Source organism: Bos javanicus, chromosome 29 (assembly GCF_032452875.1).
Source record: "Bos javanicus breed banteng chromosome 29, ARS-OSU_banteng_1.0, whole genome shotgun sequence".
Taxonomy (NCBI): Eukaryota; Metazoa; Chordata; class Mammalia; order Artiodactyla; family Bovidae; genus Bos; species Bos javanicus.
In genome coordinates this window covers 50,449,255-50,465,836 of record NC_083896.1, presented here as the reverse complement: position 1 = coordinate 50,465,836, position 16,582 = coordinate 50,449,255, and the positions used below count along the sequence as shown (strand labels likewise).

General features: G+C 66.0%; 1 protein-coding gene across 23 annotated transcripts in view; it reads left to right on the top strand.

Annotated features, from left to right (window-relative positions):
- BRSK2 (BR serine/threonine kinase 2) overlaps nucleotides 1-16,582 on the top strand; it is a 48,938-nt gene that overhangs the window by 15,935 nt on the left and 16,421 nt on the right. For 22 of the 23 annotated variants that reach the window (XR_009734656.1, XR_009734660.1, XR_009734659.1 and 19 more), the window contains exons 2-5: nucleotides 12,411-12,505; nucleotides 12,774-12,859; nucleotides 15,212-15,352; nucleotides 16,189-16,305. Coding sequence is in view for 18 of the 23 variants with exons in the window: in XM_061407428.1 (XP_061263412.1) it covers nucleotides 12,411-12,505; nucleotides 12,774-12,859; nucleotides 15,212-15,352; nucleotides 16,189-16,305 (439 nt within the window). In the remaining 5 variants the exon portion in view is untranslated. Of the gene's footprint in view, nucleotides 1-12,410; nucleotides 12,506-12,773; nucleotides 12,864-15,211; nucleotides 15,353-16,188; nucleotides 16,306-16,582 lie in introns of those variants that run through there. The other variant, XM_061407439.1, reaches the window with a different exon arrangement.

Genomic DNA, 16,582 nt, shown 5'->3' with positions numbered 1-16,582 from the left:
TGTCTGTCTGCTCCCGGCGTCGTCATGGCAACAGATGGTGGTTTGGCAGGAGAGAGGAGGGGGAGGGCTTTGTGTGAGGAGGCTGGGGATTTGGAGACCAGCTGGGATCCTGCAGGGAGGGGCCGGGGACTCTGGCCCCCAGCGCAGCCCAGTTCCCAGGAAGGTTGTAGACACGAGCGCCCCTGCGGATGTCCCGCCCGCCCCACCTCTCCCCTCCTCTCAAGGCCAGTGCCCCCCCGGACACCCCAGGAGCCTGGGTCAGCAGGCGCAGTGGGGTGGGGGGCTGCGGCTGGGCAGCGAGCCTGGCTGTGACCCCGTCCCTGGGGTGGGAGACGGGCTGGCTGAGCGAAGCCGCGTCGCCCCATGCCACCACCAACGGCAGGGGTGCCCGCCCAGGTGCCCGCCCGGGTGCCCGCCCAGGTGCCCGCCCAGCGTGACCAAGCCCCAGTGGGTCTTGGGGCCACGGCCCCTCTGGTCCACCGTGTCCTGCTGTGTCTGGGGAGCGGCCCGACTTTGCGGGGCGATCAGGCCCCTCAGTCCACCCTGTGCCCCCTGCCCCTGCCACACTCCCCAAGGCCAGGCTGGAGGTTCCTGCAGACAGCGTCCCTCCTTTAGGCCCCGTCTGGTGGCTTAGCCTCTGGGCTGCCAGGGACGGGAGTCCATTGGTTTCCTCGCTCCCCGTCGCCTTTCGGCAGTGTGTCCTGTCAGCTCGTGTGCGGGTTTCCAGGAGGCCGCCCAGCCTGTCAGGCTCCTTCCTCCCGGGGAAGCCCTCTGTCCTGCCCTGGACTGCTGTGTGTCTCTAAGGGGCCTCCTCCTTGGGGTGGGGGGTTCCCAGGACTCCTCTGGGTGGGATGGTGGCTTCCTTCTGGTCTGGTGCGCCCACCTGGCAGGTGACTTCCCAGGAGCGGTGGCCCGGGAGGTGCCCCCGTGAGCGCTGGCCTCGAGCACTGATGGGGCCAGGAGCCCGTCCGGCTCTCCTGCCTCTTGCTTTGCGTCAGAGCTCCTTGAAGCCAGGTCTTTCCCTCTGCTTCTTGACCCGACTGCCCGACCCTCATGGCACCGAGTCCGTGGTCTGTGGCAGGCCTGACCTGTCCCTGCGTGGGACGCAGGTGGACAGCCTCCTTCACTCGTGAAACCCCGCGTTTGCCCTCTCGTTCCCGCCTCCCATTCCACTTCTCCGGACCCTCTAATCCCGCCAGGCTGAGAGCTGGACCGTCCTCTGCCAGCGGAGGGTCACCACAGGCGGCCTCTGCCCCTGCGTGCTCAGGGCCTGCCTGGTGCAGCTTCGTCCTCCCCCTCTTTCAGGCTGGGTGTGCCGTCTGCCCGCGCTGAGCCGCTTGCGGGCTGCGTGTTCGGGCGTCCGCCTTCACTGTGGTCGCGTGCGTGCTGCGGTTGGCGGCCGCCGTCGGTCCTTCCATCTTCTCTTCGCTTCCTTTGCTTCCCGTACAGGCTTCCTCCTTTGCTGCCTTGTTCGCTGCCAGCCAGGTATTTTTAATTATCGCCCCTTCTTCCCTCTTTCAGTGTTTGGCGCCCCCCCCCCCCGCTTTGTTATCTCTTTAGACGTGGCTGTAGACCACTTGTCCTCAACGTCCTCGCCCGGGGCCCTCGCAGGGGCCCTTGAGGCAGACTGTCTCATTCTGCTGCGCTCTGTTCAGCTCGCACGCTCTACGTTGGCCTGTCTTAGACTTCACCAGTCCTTTCTTCTCTTGTGTCCAGTCTGCTGTGTGGTCCTTTCAGTGACTTCTTTTTGTGCATCTTTTCCTCTAATTAAAAAGATATTTTGTAATATTACTGCGAAATCCTTTTCAGAAAATCCTGCCGCTTGGGCCAGCTGCCGCCCGCCGCGTTGGCTGCTTTTCTCTGGAGGTCTGGGTCACTTTTCCTGCTTCTCTGTGTATGCCATCGTCTTTATTGTGCACCAGGCGTCACTTATGCAGAAGACCAGTGGGGTCCCCCAGGGAGGCTCACCTTTCCCCCTCGGGGGCTTTCTCTGGGTCAGGACTGAGTGGCCACTGCAGTGACTTTCTGTCCAGCCCTAGCCAGGTGTCTTGACGGTGTTAAGCCCACCGTGTGGGCGCCTTCTTTTGTCGTTGGTTCAAATGCCTGTCCCTGGAGAAGCCCAGTGTGTACTTGTCGAGTGAATGAGTGAGTGAATGAAGCATGCTTCCGTGGCCTCACCTTTGAGAGACCGTGCCCGGATGTGGGTCCACGTGTGGGCAATGGACGGGCGGACAAGGGCCTTCTGCTCTGGCAGGGCCATCTGCTCCGGGCATTAGCTCTCTCCACTCAGCTACCCCCTCAGGTCTCACCCTGGGCTGATCACCTCTTTCCTGGGCTGATCACCTCTTTCCTGGGCTGATCACCTCTTTCCTGGGCTGATCACCTCTCTCCACTCAGCTACCCCCTCAGGTCTCACCCTGGGCTGATCACCTCTTTCCTGGGCTGATCACCTCTCTCCTGGGCTGATCACCTCTCTCCACTGAGCTACCCCCTCAGGTCTCACCCTGGGCTGATCACCTCTCTCCTGGGCTGATCACCTCTCTCCACTCAGCTACTCTCTCTGGTCTCACCCTGGGCTGATCACCTCTTTCCTGGGCTGATCACCTCTCTCCACTCAGCTACCCCCTCAGGTCTCACCCTGGGCTGACACCTCTCTCCACTTCACTTTTTCTTTTTGCTCTGCCTTGTTGGGCATTGTCTCATGTTTTTAGTCTTTATTTCACACTTTCTTTCTCTAGCTCTTACTGTTATATTTTAGAGCTCCTCCTTGTTTTTTCATCCTTTGTGGGGATTTCTTGTTTTATAGGTGTAGCAACTTACGAAATCCTGGTAAATCAATACAATAAACAGTAAGACACTTTAAAGCTGTCTGTTTCTACCAAGCCAGTGCTGTTTCTTTCTCAGACGCCCTCTGACGTGTGCCTGGCCGTTTACCACCCATGGGAGAATCAGGAATGTCTGGTTGCCTGGCCTTCTCCTGGGGCGTCTCCTGCCCCGAGTTCAGTGTGCGGTGTCTGGTGGGGGCATGCTGAGGGCAGGGCCCGGCCTTTCGGCCTGCCAGGACGAGGACGAGCAGGCGCCTCCTGGCCCCTGGGGTCCTGGGCTGTGTCCCTGGCTGTGTCGCACTCTCGGCTGGGGTAGAGGGGGATGCCGACCTGCGCTGCCCACACAGCTGCACCCTCGGTAAGTGCCCGTCTGCTCCTGCAGCCCCGTCCCAGCTGGCACTGGCCACTGCAGCCTCTCCTGGGCACCCCACCCGGAGGCTGGCAGGCCTGGCCCCTGCCCAGCCCCCATCACCTGCCTTTCCTTCCAGAGGTCCCTGGTTTTGAGATCTCTCCTTTCTACCACCAGGCTCCCTCTCTTATAATCCGTGGGGTGGAGTCAGCAGGAGGCAAACACAAGGCACCCGGACCTGTCTGGCTGGCAGGACCCTGGCAGCCTCTCCTGGTGCTGACCCGCAGCCGACCTCCTCCCAGGTCCCCTCAGCATCCTGCCCCCTCTCCGCCCCAGAGCCCCACCCGGCTCTGCTGCTCTGTCACCTGGGCCAGCAGAGTCCTCTGGGCCGGTTCCCCCCTCCCGCTTCCTCTGCTGATTCATCATCGTTGTCAGTGGAGCTGCTTTTGCACGCATGCCTCGGTGGGGCCTGCTTGGGAAACGCCTCCGGGCACCTCCTGGCCACGGAGGGTGCTCCTATTCCTGGCTGCCTCCAAAGCCCACGCCAGCCTGTGGTGGGGGCAGGGTCTCCCAGCTGCTGAGCCAGCGGCCTGGGTGCTTGGCATCCCCTTCATGCCCGGCAGGTGCCCGGCCTTTCCTACCCCTTCTCAGCTTTGACCTGGGGAACCTGGGCTGAGTGTCTCTTGGGGAGGAGGGTCTGTATCGCCAGGGTCACTGTGGCCCCTCCCTCAACCCTCCGCTGGGCCCTGGCAACTGAGCCTTCATCCCAGGGCTCCGGTTGGTGGTGTCCCTCAGCACCTTCCTACTGGGCCTGGAGCTGAGCAGGAGCTAAGGGGGGGTTGGGTGGAGGGCAGGAAGGCCCCCCTAGTAGAGGATGGGGGCCCTGACCACAAAGCCTGAGCAGGAGCTTGGGGGGGTGGGGGGAGGGCAGGCAAGCCCCTCCACCAGGAGAGGATGGGGGCCCTGACCGCAGCTCTGTGCCCACCGCTGGCCCAGCCCTGGAGGGCCTTCAGGTCCCAGCAGGAAGGGGGCCATGCAAGGGCCGGGCAGGATGGCCACGGAGGCGGGCAGGGCTCCTGATGGCGGGTGGGGAGCAGATCCCCGTCTCCTTCCTCCCTTGGGTCGAGGGCTGCCCCACTGAGCCTCCGGCAGCCCCCTCTCGTGTTTGGGTGCTGTGGGTGGGGGGAGCGGGCAGGGAGCCCTGCAGAGGCGGCTGCAGTGCTGTGTGAAATATTTCAGGGCTTAATTAATTTAATTTGAGAGGTTCCTTTCGGAGCGTGAACAGTCGTCTCCCAAGAGACGTGCGCCGCCCCCTCCCCCTCCCGCCTGCCTGGCGCTGGTGGGCGAAGGAAGCCGCGGAGTCTATATTGAGAGTGAGCCGCGCGGTGCGGCGCGCCCCCGGCTCGAGTCCTCCCGTTGCGGCCTCCTTCCCAGCCCCAGAGGAGCACGGGGCGGGGGTGAGGGTGTCGCGGGGGGCCCGGAAGCGTGGGTGCCCCAAGGGTGGATGGCGCGCGATGCGGGCGTCCCCACCAGGGCGTCCCCACCAGCCCGGGGAGGAGGGGAGGCTGGGGAGCTCGGCCCCCGAAGGAGAGCCCGAGGGAACCGGGGTGCGCTCTGCGCACGAGAGCGCGGCCTGGGGGCGGGAAAGGAGGGGCCGCGGGCAGCTTTGATGCGGCGGCAGCTTCAAAGAGGCCGACCCTCCGGCGCGGGTCTGCGTCCGCGCCGGGCTCTGCGCGCGAGCGGCGGCCTGTTTGAAGTGGGCCTCCAGGCAGGTGCCCCCAGGGCTGGGACCCGGGGCGCCTGAGGCAGCGGGGGTGCCCCCAGGTCCAGCTCCCCGCTCTCCCTGCGCTGCGCCTGGAGGAGCAGACTTCGAAGCCGCCAGGGAGGCGGTCCTGGCCTCTGCCAGAGAGAGCAGAAGAGGGGGTGGCTGCTCAGGGCGCCCCGAGACGTCCTCCTGGGCCCGGCCTCAAGTCCAGGCCGAGGGACTCACTGGGGCCGCGGCCAGGGGCGCGGATGGAACTCGGCGCTCTGCTGGCCCCCGGAGGACAGGGCTCTGTGACCTTTCTCCATTTACTCATCAGGTCTCTGCCTACTGAAGGCGAGGCCCGAAGCCCCAGAACTTCCCCAGCCGAGCATGGGCCCCGGGTGGGCAGGTGCGAAGGGAAGTCCCTTGGAGAGGGTGCTGGGCAGCGGGCTGCAGGGCTGCCGGCAGGTGGAGGCAGGTGGGCGGAACAGCGGCAAGTGGGGGTGAGGCTTGGCTTCCCTGCGACCCCCCAGCTCCCCCTGCTCCAGCCCAGAGCACCGTGGGCCCTGTCCCAGCACAGGCTCCCTCAGGCTTGGAGAGAGTGAAGAGGATCCCCCAGTGAGGGAAGGTCCCTCCCACAGGACCCCCGTGGGCCCTGGAGTCCCATCCCCCACTGGCCCGTCCTGGCCCTGCCCCCGCCCCGAGGGTGGGGGCTCCTGCAGAGTGTGCTCCTGGACTCCGAGGGCCCTTCGGGCTGTGCAAGGCCCTGTGGGGGTGTGGATGGGGCCCGGCATCCACGACTGTGCTGGTGGGGGGCATCTCCTGAGGTTGGGGCTAGTGTCGGGGGTGTCTTGAGCTGAGGTCACAACCGGGGGTGTGGTGTGGGAGGCCGCCTGCTCGGCCCAGAGAAGAGGGGGGCGCCTTGGAGCTGACAGCTGGCTTCCAGGGCACCCTGGCTCTGGCTCCCGCGGGCTCCCTAGGTGGGCGGGCCCCTCCCACTGCCCGGCGCCAGCTCCTGTCCGTGGTGCTGAAAGGGACTTCGGTGCCCAGCTTGCTGCGTGCCCCTCCGCAGCCCCAGGGAAGGGGCAGGTAGTCACTCCATCATCTCTGTCCTGCCCCCGCCTCTTTGCCCAGCACACCTGAGACTTCCCAAGCCTGTTCTGAGGGGGCGATGGGGAGGCCCACCTTCAGGGCCAGCTGGCCATGGAGCAGCTTCTGATCCCTCGGGCAGTGGCAGTCAGTGGGTCTTGGAGCTGCGCAGGCCTGGCCTGGTCTAGTTTCCCCTTCTGAGGAAGGGAGGGGCTGTTGCAAGGGTCAGCGTTCAAGTGGAACACATGGAGGAGCCTTAGTTCTGACTAGATTGTGGTGTAGCTGGAGCTGTGGCTGCATCCAGGCCCGACCACTGCTCAGGGCTCCTCCATCCATGGAGTCCTCCAGGCAAGGATACTGGAGTGGGTAGCCATTCCCTTCTCCAGGGGAACTTCCCAACCCAGGGATAGAACTCAGGTCTCCTGCATTGCAGGTGGATTCTTTACTGTCTGAGCCACCAGGGAAGCCCGTGCTTGCATAGCATCCCCTGAAACGAAGGGAAACCCTTCTGAAACATACCAGGAGGTTGTAATGAGAGGAGACAGGGTGAATGCCGTGTGAGCTGAAGGCCCTGTGCACAGCCCTCTGGGCCGCACACACTGCTGCGAACCTGGTCGCTACAACAACAGTCTTGTTCTCAGCTCCAGGGGTCGGAAGTCTGCGGGTGGCTCTCTGGCCTGAGGGAGGGTGGCCCCAGACCCCTTCCCCCAGCTCTCAGCAGCCTGCAGCTCCTCTGGAAGCAGCCCCGCGGCCTCTGCCCCCTCATCCGCGAGGCCTTCTCCCATGTCTGTGTCCAGCCTCCGTCTGCTTTTCTTTTATGAGAAACTTGTCGTTGGACGTGAGGCCCACTTGTCCTACACGGAGGGCGATTCCTTCTGAAATCTGTGACTTAAGTGCCTCTGCAAAGGCCGGTTTCCCAAACAGGCTCACGCGTGGGGTCCAGGCATTGAGACGTGGGCTGCCGTTCGACCCCTGCACACCTGGGTTTGGGGCCCCAGGCGGATCCCTGCCCCTGGGCAGGAGCTGCTCAGCTGCCGCCCAGAGCACTCGTCCTGAAGGACGAGGAGCTGATGCCCTTCCTGGAAGGGCTCCTCGCCCACAGCCTGCACCCGCGGGTGGGGGGTTGGAGAAGAGCCAGGTGAGCACAAGGGGTTAACTCTCACAGTAGTAGGGTGGCCTCCTGCCCACCCTCAGGACCCCCACCCACCCAGGCAGACCCTGGAGGAGGCCATGTCAGGGGAAGAGATGGGTCAGCGTGTCTCCGCGGAGCATCGCCTTGAGACAGGGCAGCAGGCTCCTTGGAGCAGTGACCCCTGGGATCCCAAAGGAAGCTGAGCTCTTGTTAGCATCTGACCTTGGAGAAAGGAGGCCGTCCATTCTGCCACATCCCACTGGCCACACAGACCAGCCCTGGTGAAGCCTGGGGGGGGCCACACTGCCTGGGGGGTCCCTGGGGAGGACCACACTGCCCTGGGGGCCTGCATTCTGCTGAGGTGAGTGGACAGCAGCATACCGAGGTGGCAGGTGCAGTCATGCGTGCCCCTCGAGCTGGGCCTGTGCCTCCTGCCTCATCGTTCCTGCCTGGGGAGCTGGGGGAGGGGCTGCTCCTTGGGCGCAGTTTCTTGGGGAGTCCCTCAGGTCCGCCCTGGTCCTGTGCCCCTCTTTGACTGCGCCCTGGGACATTTGGTGGCGCAGGCTCCTCTCCAGGCCTTGGGCTCATGGAGAACCCGGGCCCCTTCCTGAGTTCTGCCACCACAACCACCCATCCTCTCCATCAAGAGGGCACATGTGAGCCCCAGTGAGGGTGGGCTGGGGTCTCTGGGCTAGTTCTTGGAGGGGGGCGTGGGGGTGTGGCCAGGGCAGAGCTGGGAAGCTGCAGGAGCAGCTGAGATCCCCACTGCAGCAGGACCTCCTCAGAGAAGCCACTGGGCTGGCCTTGGGTGCAGGGCCCGGGGAGCTCTGGTCCCAGGGATGGTCACGGGCAACCCGCAGGCTCTCAGCAGTACGCCAGAGGTGTCCCCTCTCAAAGCGGGGACTCAGCCCTGTCCTGCCCCTTCTCAGTTACGGTAACAAGCCGTGCCTGCCCCCACTGCCCTCCAAGCTCCCCGGTGCCAGCGTGGGAAGCCGGGCTGGGAGGCAGGGCTGGCTCAAGGTGGCCAGCTGTGCTGACTCATTTCCCCACGAGCCAGTGTGGAGTGGCATCCCCCACCCTCGTCCAGGGAGAGCCCTGTGGGAGGGGCGGCGGGCTGTCTGCTCTGTCCACCCTGGGAAAGCAGTGTCCCCCACACCCCCAAGGCGAGGTGTGCAGAGGCGGTGGAAACCGGGTCGCCCTCAGCTGTGCTTGTGGCCCTGGGGAGCTGGCCACATGGCCCAGTGGCGCAGTGACGGTCATGGGGAGGGCCGGCCACCTGCCCCAGGGTCAGTGACCTTTAGGTGGTCCCGTGAGCATCAGCGGCAGGACGCTGGTGTCTCCTGAGGCACCAAGAGGGGCTCTGGGGGGCCCAGGCTGCCCTTCCCTCCTCCTGGCTCCGCAGAAGGCTGAGGGGAGGGGCCCTCGGGTGCCTGGCGTCCCGCTCAGCCTGGTCACCCGGGCCTGAGCCCCCAGCACAGGGAGGCCGGTGTGGGCACACTGACGGGGGCTCCGCAGAAGCAGGTGTGTCCTGTCCCTCAAAGACCTGGGGTTGTCAGACCAAGCTGGGCATCTGGACGCCACGGACAGCGGCCGGAGCGGCCCCTGCAGCGATGTGGGTTCCAGTCCTCCTCTGCCCCTGCGCCCGCCCCTGCCTCCATGCTCCCTGGCACAGAGTGACTTAGATCAGCAGTGCCCACTCGGGGCTGGGGCCCTCCCCCCTCCAGAGCCTCCGGGAGACAAGCTGACTCCCACCCTTTCATGAGCCTTCACCCTCTCTGGGGGGTGTGTGGCAGAAGCCACAGGAGGGGTCTCCAGGGTGGAGTGGAGGTGGACGGCCAGGGGGCCTCAGGTGGCTCTGAGCTCAGGATGGAGGGAGGAATTGCCTGGGGAGCTGCGCTGCGCTGCCCGCCCGCAGGGGCTGCAGGGGCACCTCGAGAACTTGGCGAGGGGAGCCCGGTGCCTGCCCGGCCAGGCCTGTAGAGGCTTATTGCTCAGGGAAGGGGGGAAAACAGTGCTGGAGGCTGGGGCGCAGTCTGGGGAGTGTCTCCCACCATGTCTGTAGGGAGGGGTTCCCGCAGTCCTGCTGCCTCCTCCCCGCCTCGGCTTCAGCTGCCCTGCGGGGCCACAGGGCTGGGCCCGGTGCGCAGAGGTCCCCTCCCCCTCAGGTGCGGCCGCACCGCCCGTCCAGACCTCTGTCCAGCCCCAGGCAGTCTCTGGGCAGTGGGGTCTGGGCCCACCCCGGGGCTCCCCGTGGCACGGCGGCCCCTGTGCTCTGTCCTGTCCTCCAAGCTGGCAGTCCCCGCGTTGCTGAGCCCTCCAACAGGGTCTTTTCCAAAGGACCATGACCAAGAAGAAAAGGGGGGTCAAGGATGACCAGAGGGCCCGGGTGAGGCATCTGCTCGGGACCAACCCACGTGGCCTCCGATCCCTCAGGCCCTCCAGCCCCCTACCTGCAATCTGAGGCCCCAGGGCTGCAGCCTGAGCCGTGCGCCTCCCCCTCGGCTCCCCCCGCTCCCAGGTCCCCAAGGCTCTGCCATCCTTCCTGCAGCAGCTGGGGGCGGGAGCCGGGCCTGTGCCTGCCTCTAGGCCCGCGGGTCCAATGGCTGAGGGGAGGGCAGAGCTACTCGGGAGGCTGGGCTGTCAGGGTGGGGGAGAGTCCTGCGGTCAGCACCTGGGCCTAGGTGCGGGGGTCTGCACTCAGCCAGCGGCCCCTGGGTCCCTGGACTCCCCAGGCTGTGCTCAGGAAGCCTGCCCCCCGTGCCCATGCACACGTACACGGGTCCCTGCTGGGGTGCAGCAGGGACCCCGTGGCTGGGCCCAGGGTTCTCAGGTTGGCTCTGAGGAGCCCTCCCTGCAGCCCTGGGCACCCGCCGCCTGAGCAGGACTGCCAGTTTCTCCAGCAATTATCTGTGACACTGTATACTTTTCTTCTCTTGCCTGTGCCCGAATTTGCTGTAAAGACAATAATTAGAGATAAAGTCACAATTGGAAAATGAGCCTGAGCAGTTGGAGGGCTGGTAATTAGGGCGGTCCTGGGCTTCCCTCACAGGCCCTCCCGAGGGTGCACTCTGCTCCCTGCCTCCAGGGAAGTGGTGAGGCTGCTTGAAACCCAAACCTCCCACCCAGAGGGCCCTGGGGCTGCAGGAGACCGGCACACCCAGGGGGGCCCAGAAGCTCCACCTGACAGGGGCACCTCTATGCTGGGCTTTGCAGGGTGTGTAGGAATCCGTGCACAGTGGACTTCTGTGGACAGAGGCAACAAGTGGGAGAAATGAAGGCAGGGAGGAAGCCACCAGAGTTCTAGGACACAGCCCAGGGCAGCCTGCTGTGCCCAGGCCCAGAGCAGCTCCCCGCCTGCCTGGGGCGTGTCCTGGGCACCTTGTCCACTGGGTTCTCGGTCCTCCTGGCCTCTGCGTGTCGGTGTCTCACAAACCCCGTGCGCCGTCAGCAGATTGCCTGCCGTGATTATCGGGGAGGCGGGATGGCCACCTCACGCCCCACTGCTGGGGCCGCCTATGTCACCCTCCAGGTCGCTACTGAGGTGAAGCTCATGCTCCTTCATTCCCCACGTGTCTCTGAGTCCTGCCTCCTGAGGACACGCGTGTTGGGGTATGTGTGTGCACTGGTGTGCCAAGCCCCTGTGCAGGCTGTGAGGCTCGGCGGTAGGGCCGGCGACTCCCCAGGAACCCTCGCCTGTTCTGTTTGCAGTTTGTCCCGCGTCTGCCCTGGGCCTCAGAGGGGCTCATGTCCCCGGGAGCAGCCGGGCCACCGTGACTGTGGCTCCTTGAGGCCTGTCCACCTTGTCTGGGCGAGGGGTCTGTGCCAGGCCTGGGTGCCGTCCTGGAGGTGTGGAGGCCCTGGGCCTCAGCTCTGAGTTGCAGACACCGCTGCTGCCCCTGGCCCCTGGGGCCCGCTCGCTCTGCTGTCTCCTGACCTGAATCACAGGCTCAGATCAAAGGCAGCTGGTGAGCCCCAGGAGCCGCAGCCCTTCGCCGGCAGGAGCTGGGGCTCAGCGGGCCCCCCTGCAGGGCCTCTGTCCTCCCCTGAGCTGAGGAAGGGCAGGCTCAGGGCTCAGGGCTTCCACCAGGCTAGGTCCCCGGCCCTCGTCCGGCCCACCTGCCTCTGGGGAGCACGGATCACCTCCCAGCCACCCGCGAGCTTGCTGCCCATGGGCGAGGCTGCGGGGCAGGGGGCAAGGAGGAGGACGTGAGCTGCTGAGAAGGTGTGAGCGTTCATGAAACGACACCAACGGTCAGATAAAGAGACGCATGCCCCTTAGGGGAAGCTGCATGTGGCAAGATTTGTTTCTCAAGCAAAGGGCTTTGCAGTTTTCTGAGAGCTGCCCCCCAGCAGCATCCAAAGGGGCAAGTGCACACCCCGCTGGTCGGAGCCGCGTCGAGGTCACGGTTAGAGCAGCACAGCGTGAATGAGACGGGCGTCCGCCCAGGCCAAGCACAGGCTGCAGAGCTGCGGAGCCCGGCGTCTCCCCCGGGGCTGCCACTGGGCTCCCACGTGCTGGAGGGGGCTCCAACTGTGGTGGTCACCTCCGTGCCCATCGGGGAATGTCCAGGCGGGGCCCAGGCTGGGGCGGGGAGGGCAGAGGGTGTTTGGGTCTGAGGCCACAGAGGGCACAGGAGGACAGGAACCAGGCTGGGGAGGGAGAGAGGCTGCCAGGGGCTCTGTCAGTGAATCTCTGCGGGGTTGGGAGGGGGGCAGGTGCCCAGCTGTGCCCACGTGGCCGAGAGGCAGCGAGCAGGACCGAGGGTCCCTGCAGCCACAGCAGAGGTGTGTTGATGGCGTCCTGCCCAGGAGGGGCCCTGCACCGGTGTCGTGGGGCGAGCGGGTGCCCGAGGCCCCTCTGTCCAGAGGTCCTCAGGCCAGAAGGAGGGTGATGGGTAGTGGTGCAGGGTCGGTGAGGCCCAGCATGGGTGGGTGGGGTGGGACGGGTGTCACCCTGGCTCCCCACTGAGGGGCTGGGTTTCCGCTGAGGTCTGGGGGGCGACTCCAGGTGTCACTAGCGAGGGAGTGAGGGCCATGCTGAGGCCAGGCTGGAGGAGGCCGAGACCGCCGTGTGGCGTGGGGCAGGGACCATGCTGGGGGCAGCCTCTGGCCGGTGCCTGAGGAGTAGGGGCAGAGAGTTCCTGGGGTCTGGCTCATGACTTGCCAGGCAGGGCAGGAGCCCAGGGCCCCAGGGGCTGAGTGAGGGGTCCCAAGGGCAGGGTGCGAGCCGTGGCCCGGCTGGACGGGGTCTGAGGCCTGCTGTCCCCCCAGGCCTGGTGAAGCTGGGGATCCACTGTGTCACGTGCCAGAAGGTGGCCGTCAAGATCGTCAACCGGGAGAAGCTCAGCGAGTCTGTACTGATGAAGGTGAGGAGGGCGGGCGGGAGCCCTGCCGCTGGTGACCGTGTGGGTCAGGGGCACGAAGTTCAAGATGCTCCAAGATACCCGGGTGGGGAGCTGGGAGCTCAGGGAAGGGGACCCGGGGGTGGGCTGGCAGGGACGGGGCACAACTGGGGGCAGGGGGGGGCAGTGTGTGGCCAGGGACAGAGCATAGCTGGGGGGCAGGAACAGGGCAGAGCCAGGGAGCAGGGAGAACCCCCCCTGGGGAGTCCCCAGTGACGGCGGCCCCCTGCAGGTGGAGCGGGAGATCGCGATCCTGAAGCTGATCGAGCACCCCCACGTCCTCAAACTGCACGACGTCTATGAAAACAAAAAATATTTGTAGGTATTGCTGGGTGCGGAGAGCGGGGCGGGGCCTCCTGGGGGGCAGGGCTCAGGGGGCGGGGCCTCCGGGGGGAAGTGCTCCAGGGGGCGGGGCCGGGGGCAGGGGTCAAGGGGCAGGAGCCACTCAGGCCCTTTCTCCTGCCCCGTGACCCTCGCGCAGCCCCAGCAGCCCCTACGTGCTCCTCACGGGCGTGGGGACCCCAGGCTGGCTGGCTGCACTGTGGCCACGGCCTGCTGTCCGGCTGCCTGAGCGTGGCTGACCTTCCGTCACCACCGAGGCCGGCGGACATCTTTCCACGTGGGCAGTCCGCGCACGTGCCCCCTCCCGCGCGTGACCTCAGCGACCGCACCCAGGGTGGACCCAAAGGGGGCGTCGGCTCTGCTGCTGCCGCGGGCGTGGCTGGAGGCAAGGGCTCACGTCCTTCTTGGGACAGCGGCGGAGGGAGGGGGTGCGGGCAGGAGGTCCATCTGGCACCGCTCCCGCAGGCCCGCTGCTCCAGGGGCTCCTCGGGGCTTCCAGCCCGGCCCTGACTGCGCCCTGATGCACACAGGCCGGCCAGCCTGAGTGGCTCTGTCCTGGGCAGCTCTTGGGGAGCAGGGGGCCCAGCGCCCCACCAGCAGCCCCTTCCGAGTGTTTAGTGGCAGACGGTGTGACAAGCCGCCCCCGTGGGGCCCCGGGAAAAACAGGGTCCTCGCATTAGAGGCCTGGGGGCTGAGGGAGGCAGGGGTGGTCCTGGGCTTCCGATACTGATGAGCTGGAGCTGCCATCAGAACCACGATGAGGGGCAGGACCCATGGGTCTCCCCTCCTGTCCACATCACCCCCGTTGGCCTGACTGGGTTCCCACCTGCTTGTGTCTCGATGCCGGCCCGTGAGCCTGGGGTGCGGGTGGGTGCTGGGCAGGTCTTGGGCAGGTCTTGCCCACGTCTGCACACAGGAGACAGTCACTTGTCCTGTTCTGATACTTATGGGGCTGATGGGCAGAGAGTGGGGCTCCTAGGGGCCCCCCCGGGATGGGCTAGAAGCAGGGAGGGGCTGGGGATGGCAGGCTAGGTGGAGGACACAGTCAAGACAGGCTGGGTGATGGGACAGGATGCTGGGAGGACACAGGCCGGCCTGGCTGCTGCTGGGCCCAGCGCCCTCCCAAGGTGCCAGGGAGGGCCGGGAGCCTGGACGTGGGAGCTCAGGCAGGGCCTCTGCCCCTGAGCTGGGGTGCCGCCTGAACCCCCTCTCAGGAACAGGGCGGGCCCCGGGAACCGCCCCTTTCCTCGCTGACACCCCAGCGTGTCCCCACCCTGTGTCCCAGCCCCTTCCTCCCCCAGCTCCTCGCCACAGACGGGCTGCCCCCCCACTGGCCCCTGCATTTCTGTAAGACCAGCTCCAGGCCCACACTCCGTCCCTGCCTGCCGTGGTCCCACCGCATGGCTCCTGTCACCCCCTCCCGTCCCCAAGCCCCTCAGACCAGCAGAACCACCCCTGTCCAGCTCCCACCGGGGATTCCTCAGGGTCTGTGCTCAGCCTGAGTCCCAGCTCCCCTGAGGACCGCCGCCCACCCCACCCCAGAAACCAGCCCCTCAGGCTCGACTCCAGGGAGGCTCCGCTCGGACACAGCCCCCTTCTCGGTTCAGAGGGCCATGGGGTTCACCCCCTACACCATCGAGCTGTGTTGAGCCAAGTTGGGGGCAGTCACTACCTGCTATCTGGACACCCCCAGACCTCTCCCCCCCAGGCCCCTGCCCCCCAGGCCCCTGCCCCCCAGGCCCCTGCCCCCCAGGCCCCTGCCCTGCCCAGGCCCCTCCCCCCCAGGCCCCTCCTCCCCCCCAGGCCCCTCCTCCCACCCAGGCCCCTCCTCCCACCCAGGCCCCTCCTCCCACCCAGGCCCCTCCTCCCACCCAGGCCCCTCCTCCGCCCAGGCCCCTCCCCCGCCCAGGCCCCTCCCCTGCCCAGGCCCCTCCTCCCATCTAGGCCCCTCCCCTTCCCCGGGCCCCCTCCTCCCGCCCAGGCTCCTTCCCCACCCGGGTCCTCCCCCGGACCCTGCCTCGCCTCTTCCCAGACCAGCTGTGCCCTGCCCCAACCCATCCCTTTTGAGGTCCGCCCTGCTGGTGCCCGGCTCCCTCAGGGCCTGAGCATCTGACATGTCCTCGCTCATTCAGGAGCCCAGGAAGGGCCTGGAAGGACCAAACCTCAGGCTCAGGAGAGGGTCAGCTACCTCAGTGCCCCCTGGTCTTGAGGCTCAGTGTGGGTCTGTTGCCTGGGCCTGCCAGGAGGGGAGTGGCGGGCGCCCACCTGCTGAGGAGCAGCGGTGCCCTGGCTGGGTGCACCCACCCAACGCCTGCCTGCCTCCTGCAGATACCTGGTGCTAGAACATGTGTCTGGTGGAGAGCTCTTTGACTACCTGGTCAAGAAGGGGAGGCTGACCCCCAAAGAGGCCCGGAAGTTCTTCCGCCAGATCATCTCTGCGCTGGACTTCTGCCACAGCCACTCCATATGGTGTGTCACCGCCCACCAGGTGCCCCCCGCCCCCCCAGGCACCCCAGTTCAGTTCAGTCGCTCAGTCGTGTCCGACTCTTTGTGACCCCATAGACTACAGCACACCAGGCCTCCCTGTCCATCACCAACCCCCAGAGCTTATTCAAACTCATACCCATTGAGTCAGTGATGCCATCCAACCATCTCATCCTCTGTCGCCCCCTTCTCCTCCTGCCCTCAGTCTTTCCCAGCATCAGGGTCTTTTCCAATGGGTCAACTCTGCATCAGGTGGCCAAAGTACTGGAGCATCAGCTTCATCATGTATCTTTCCAATGAATTTTCAGGACTGATTTCCTTTAGGATGGACTGGTTGGATCTCTGTGCAGGCACCCAGGCACCCCATCCCCCACCAAGCAGCCCCCATCCCTGCACGTGTGCCTCCCCCAGCTCTTGCATCCCCCAGCCCCTCACTGGATCAGGCAGCATATCCCTACTGACCCCCTCGGGGCATCAGAAAGCTTTCTGCCAGGTGCCCACCCAAATGTCCTTGGTGCTTTCAGAGGCCCGGGGGCCAGGGTATCCTTGGTCTGGGGGCCCCAGGTTGGTGCTGGCCCAGAGCAGGTATGAGGTGTGGTGGGGGAAGCAGGAAAGGGGAGAGACTCCAAGGAGTAAAGCAGAGCGTGCCCATCGCTGGCAGTCCTGTCCGCCCATCCTGCCACCCTGCAGCCATCGGCCTGAGGGAGACTTCCGATTGGCCGCTGGTGACATCAGCGGGCTGCGCTGCCATTGGCCTCCTGCTGTGAGGCGGGGTTTTAGGGGGGCCGCTGCCATCAGCCTCAATCCTGCCTTCCTTCCAGCCACAGGGATCTGAAACCAGAAAACCTTCTGCTGGACGAGAAGAATAACATCCGGATCGCAGACTTCGGCATGGCGTCGCTGCAGGTTGGCGACAGCCTGCTGGAGACCAGCTGCGGGTGAGCTGAGCCCCGAGCCGGCCTCCGGTCCTACACGGGCCAGGACGGTGGCCGCAGCCTGGCCCCATGGCTGCCCCGGCAGGCGGCCCAGCGGCCTGGGCTGGAGGCAGGGGCCCGGCGCCCCCGTGGGGCTGCCGGGGCAGGGATAAGGCGTGCCCCATGGTCCTGCCTCTGCCCGCCGGCTCCTTGGGTCCCTGGCTCCCAGGAGCATGCAGAGGCTATGAGGTTGTGGGAGAACTGGCACCAAATCCCTGGAACTCCCCAGTAGGGCATCCAT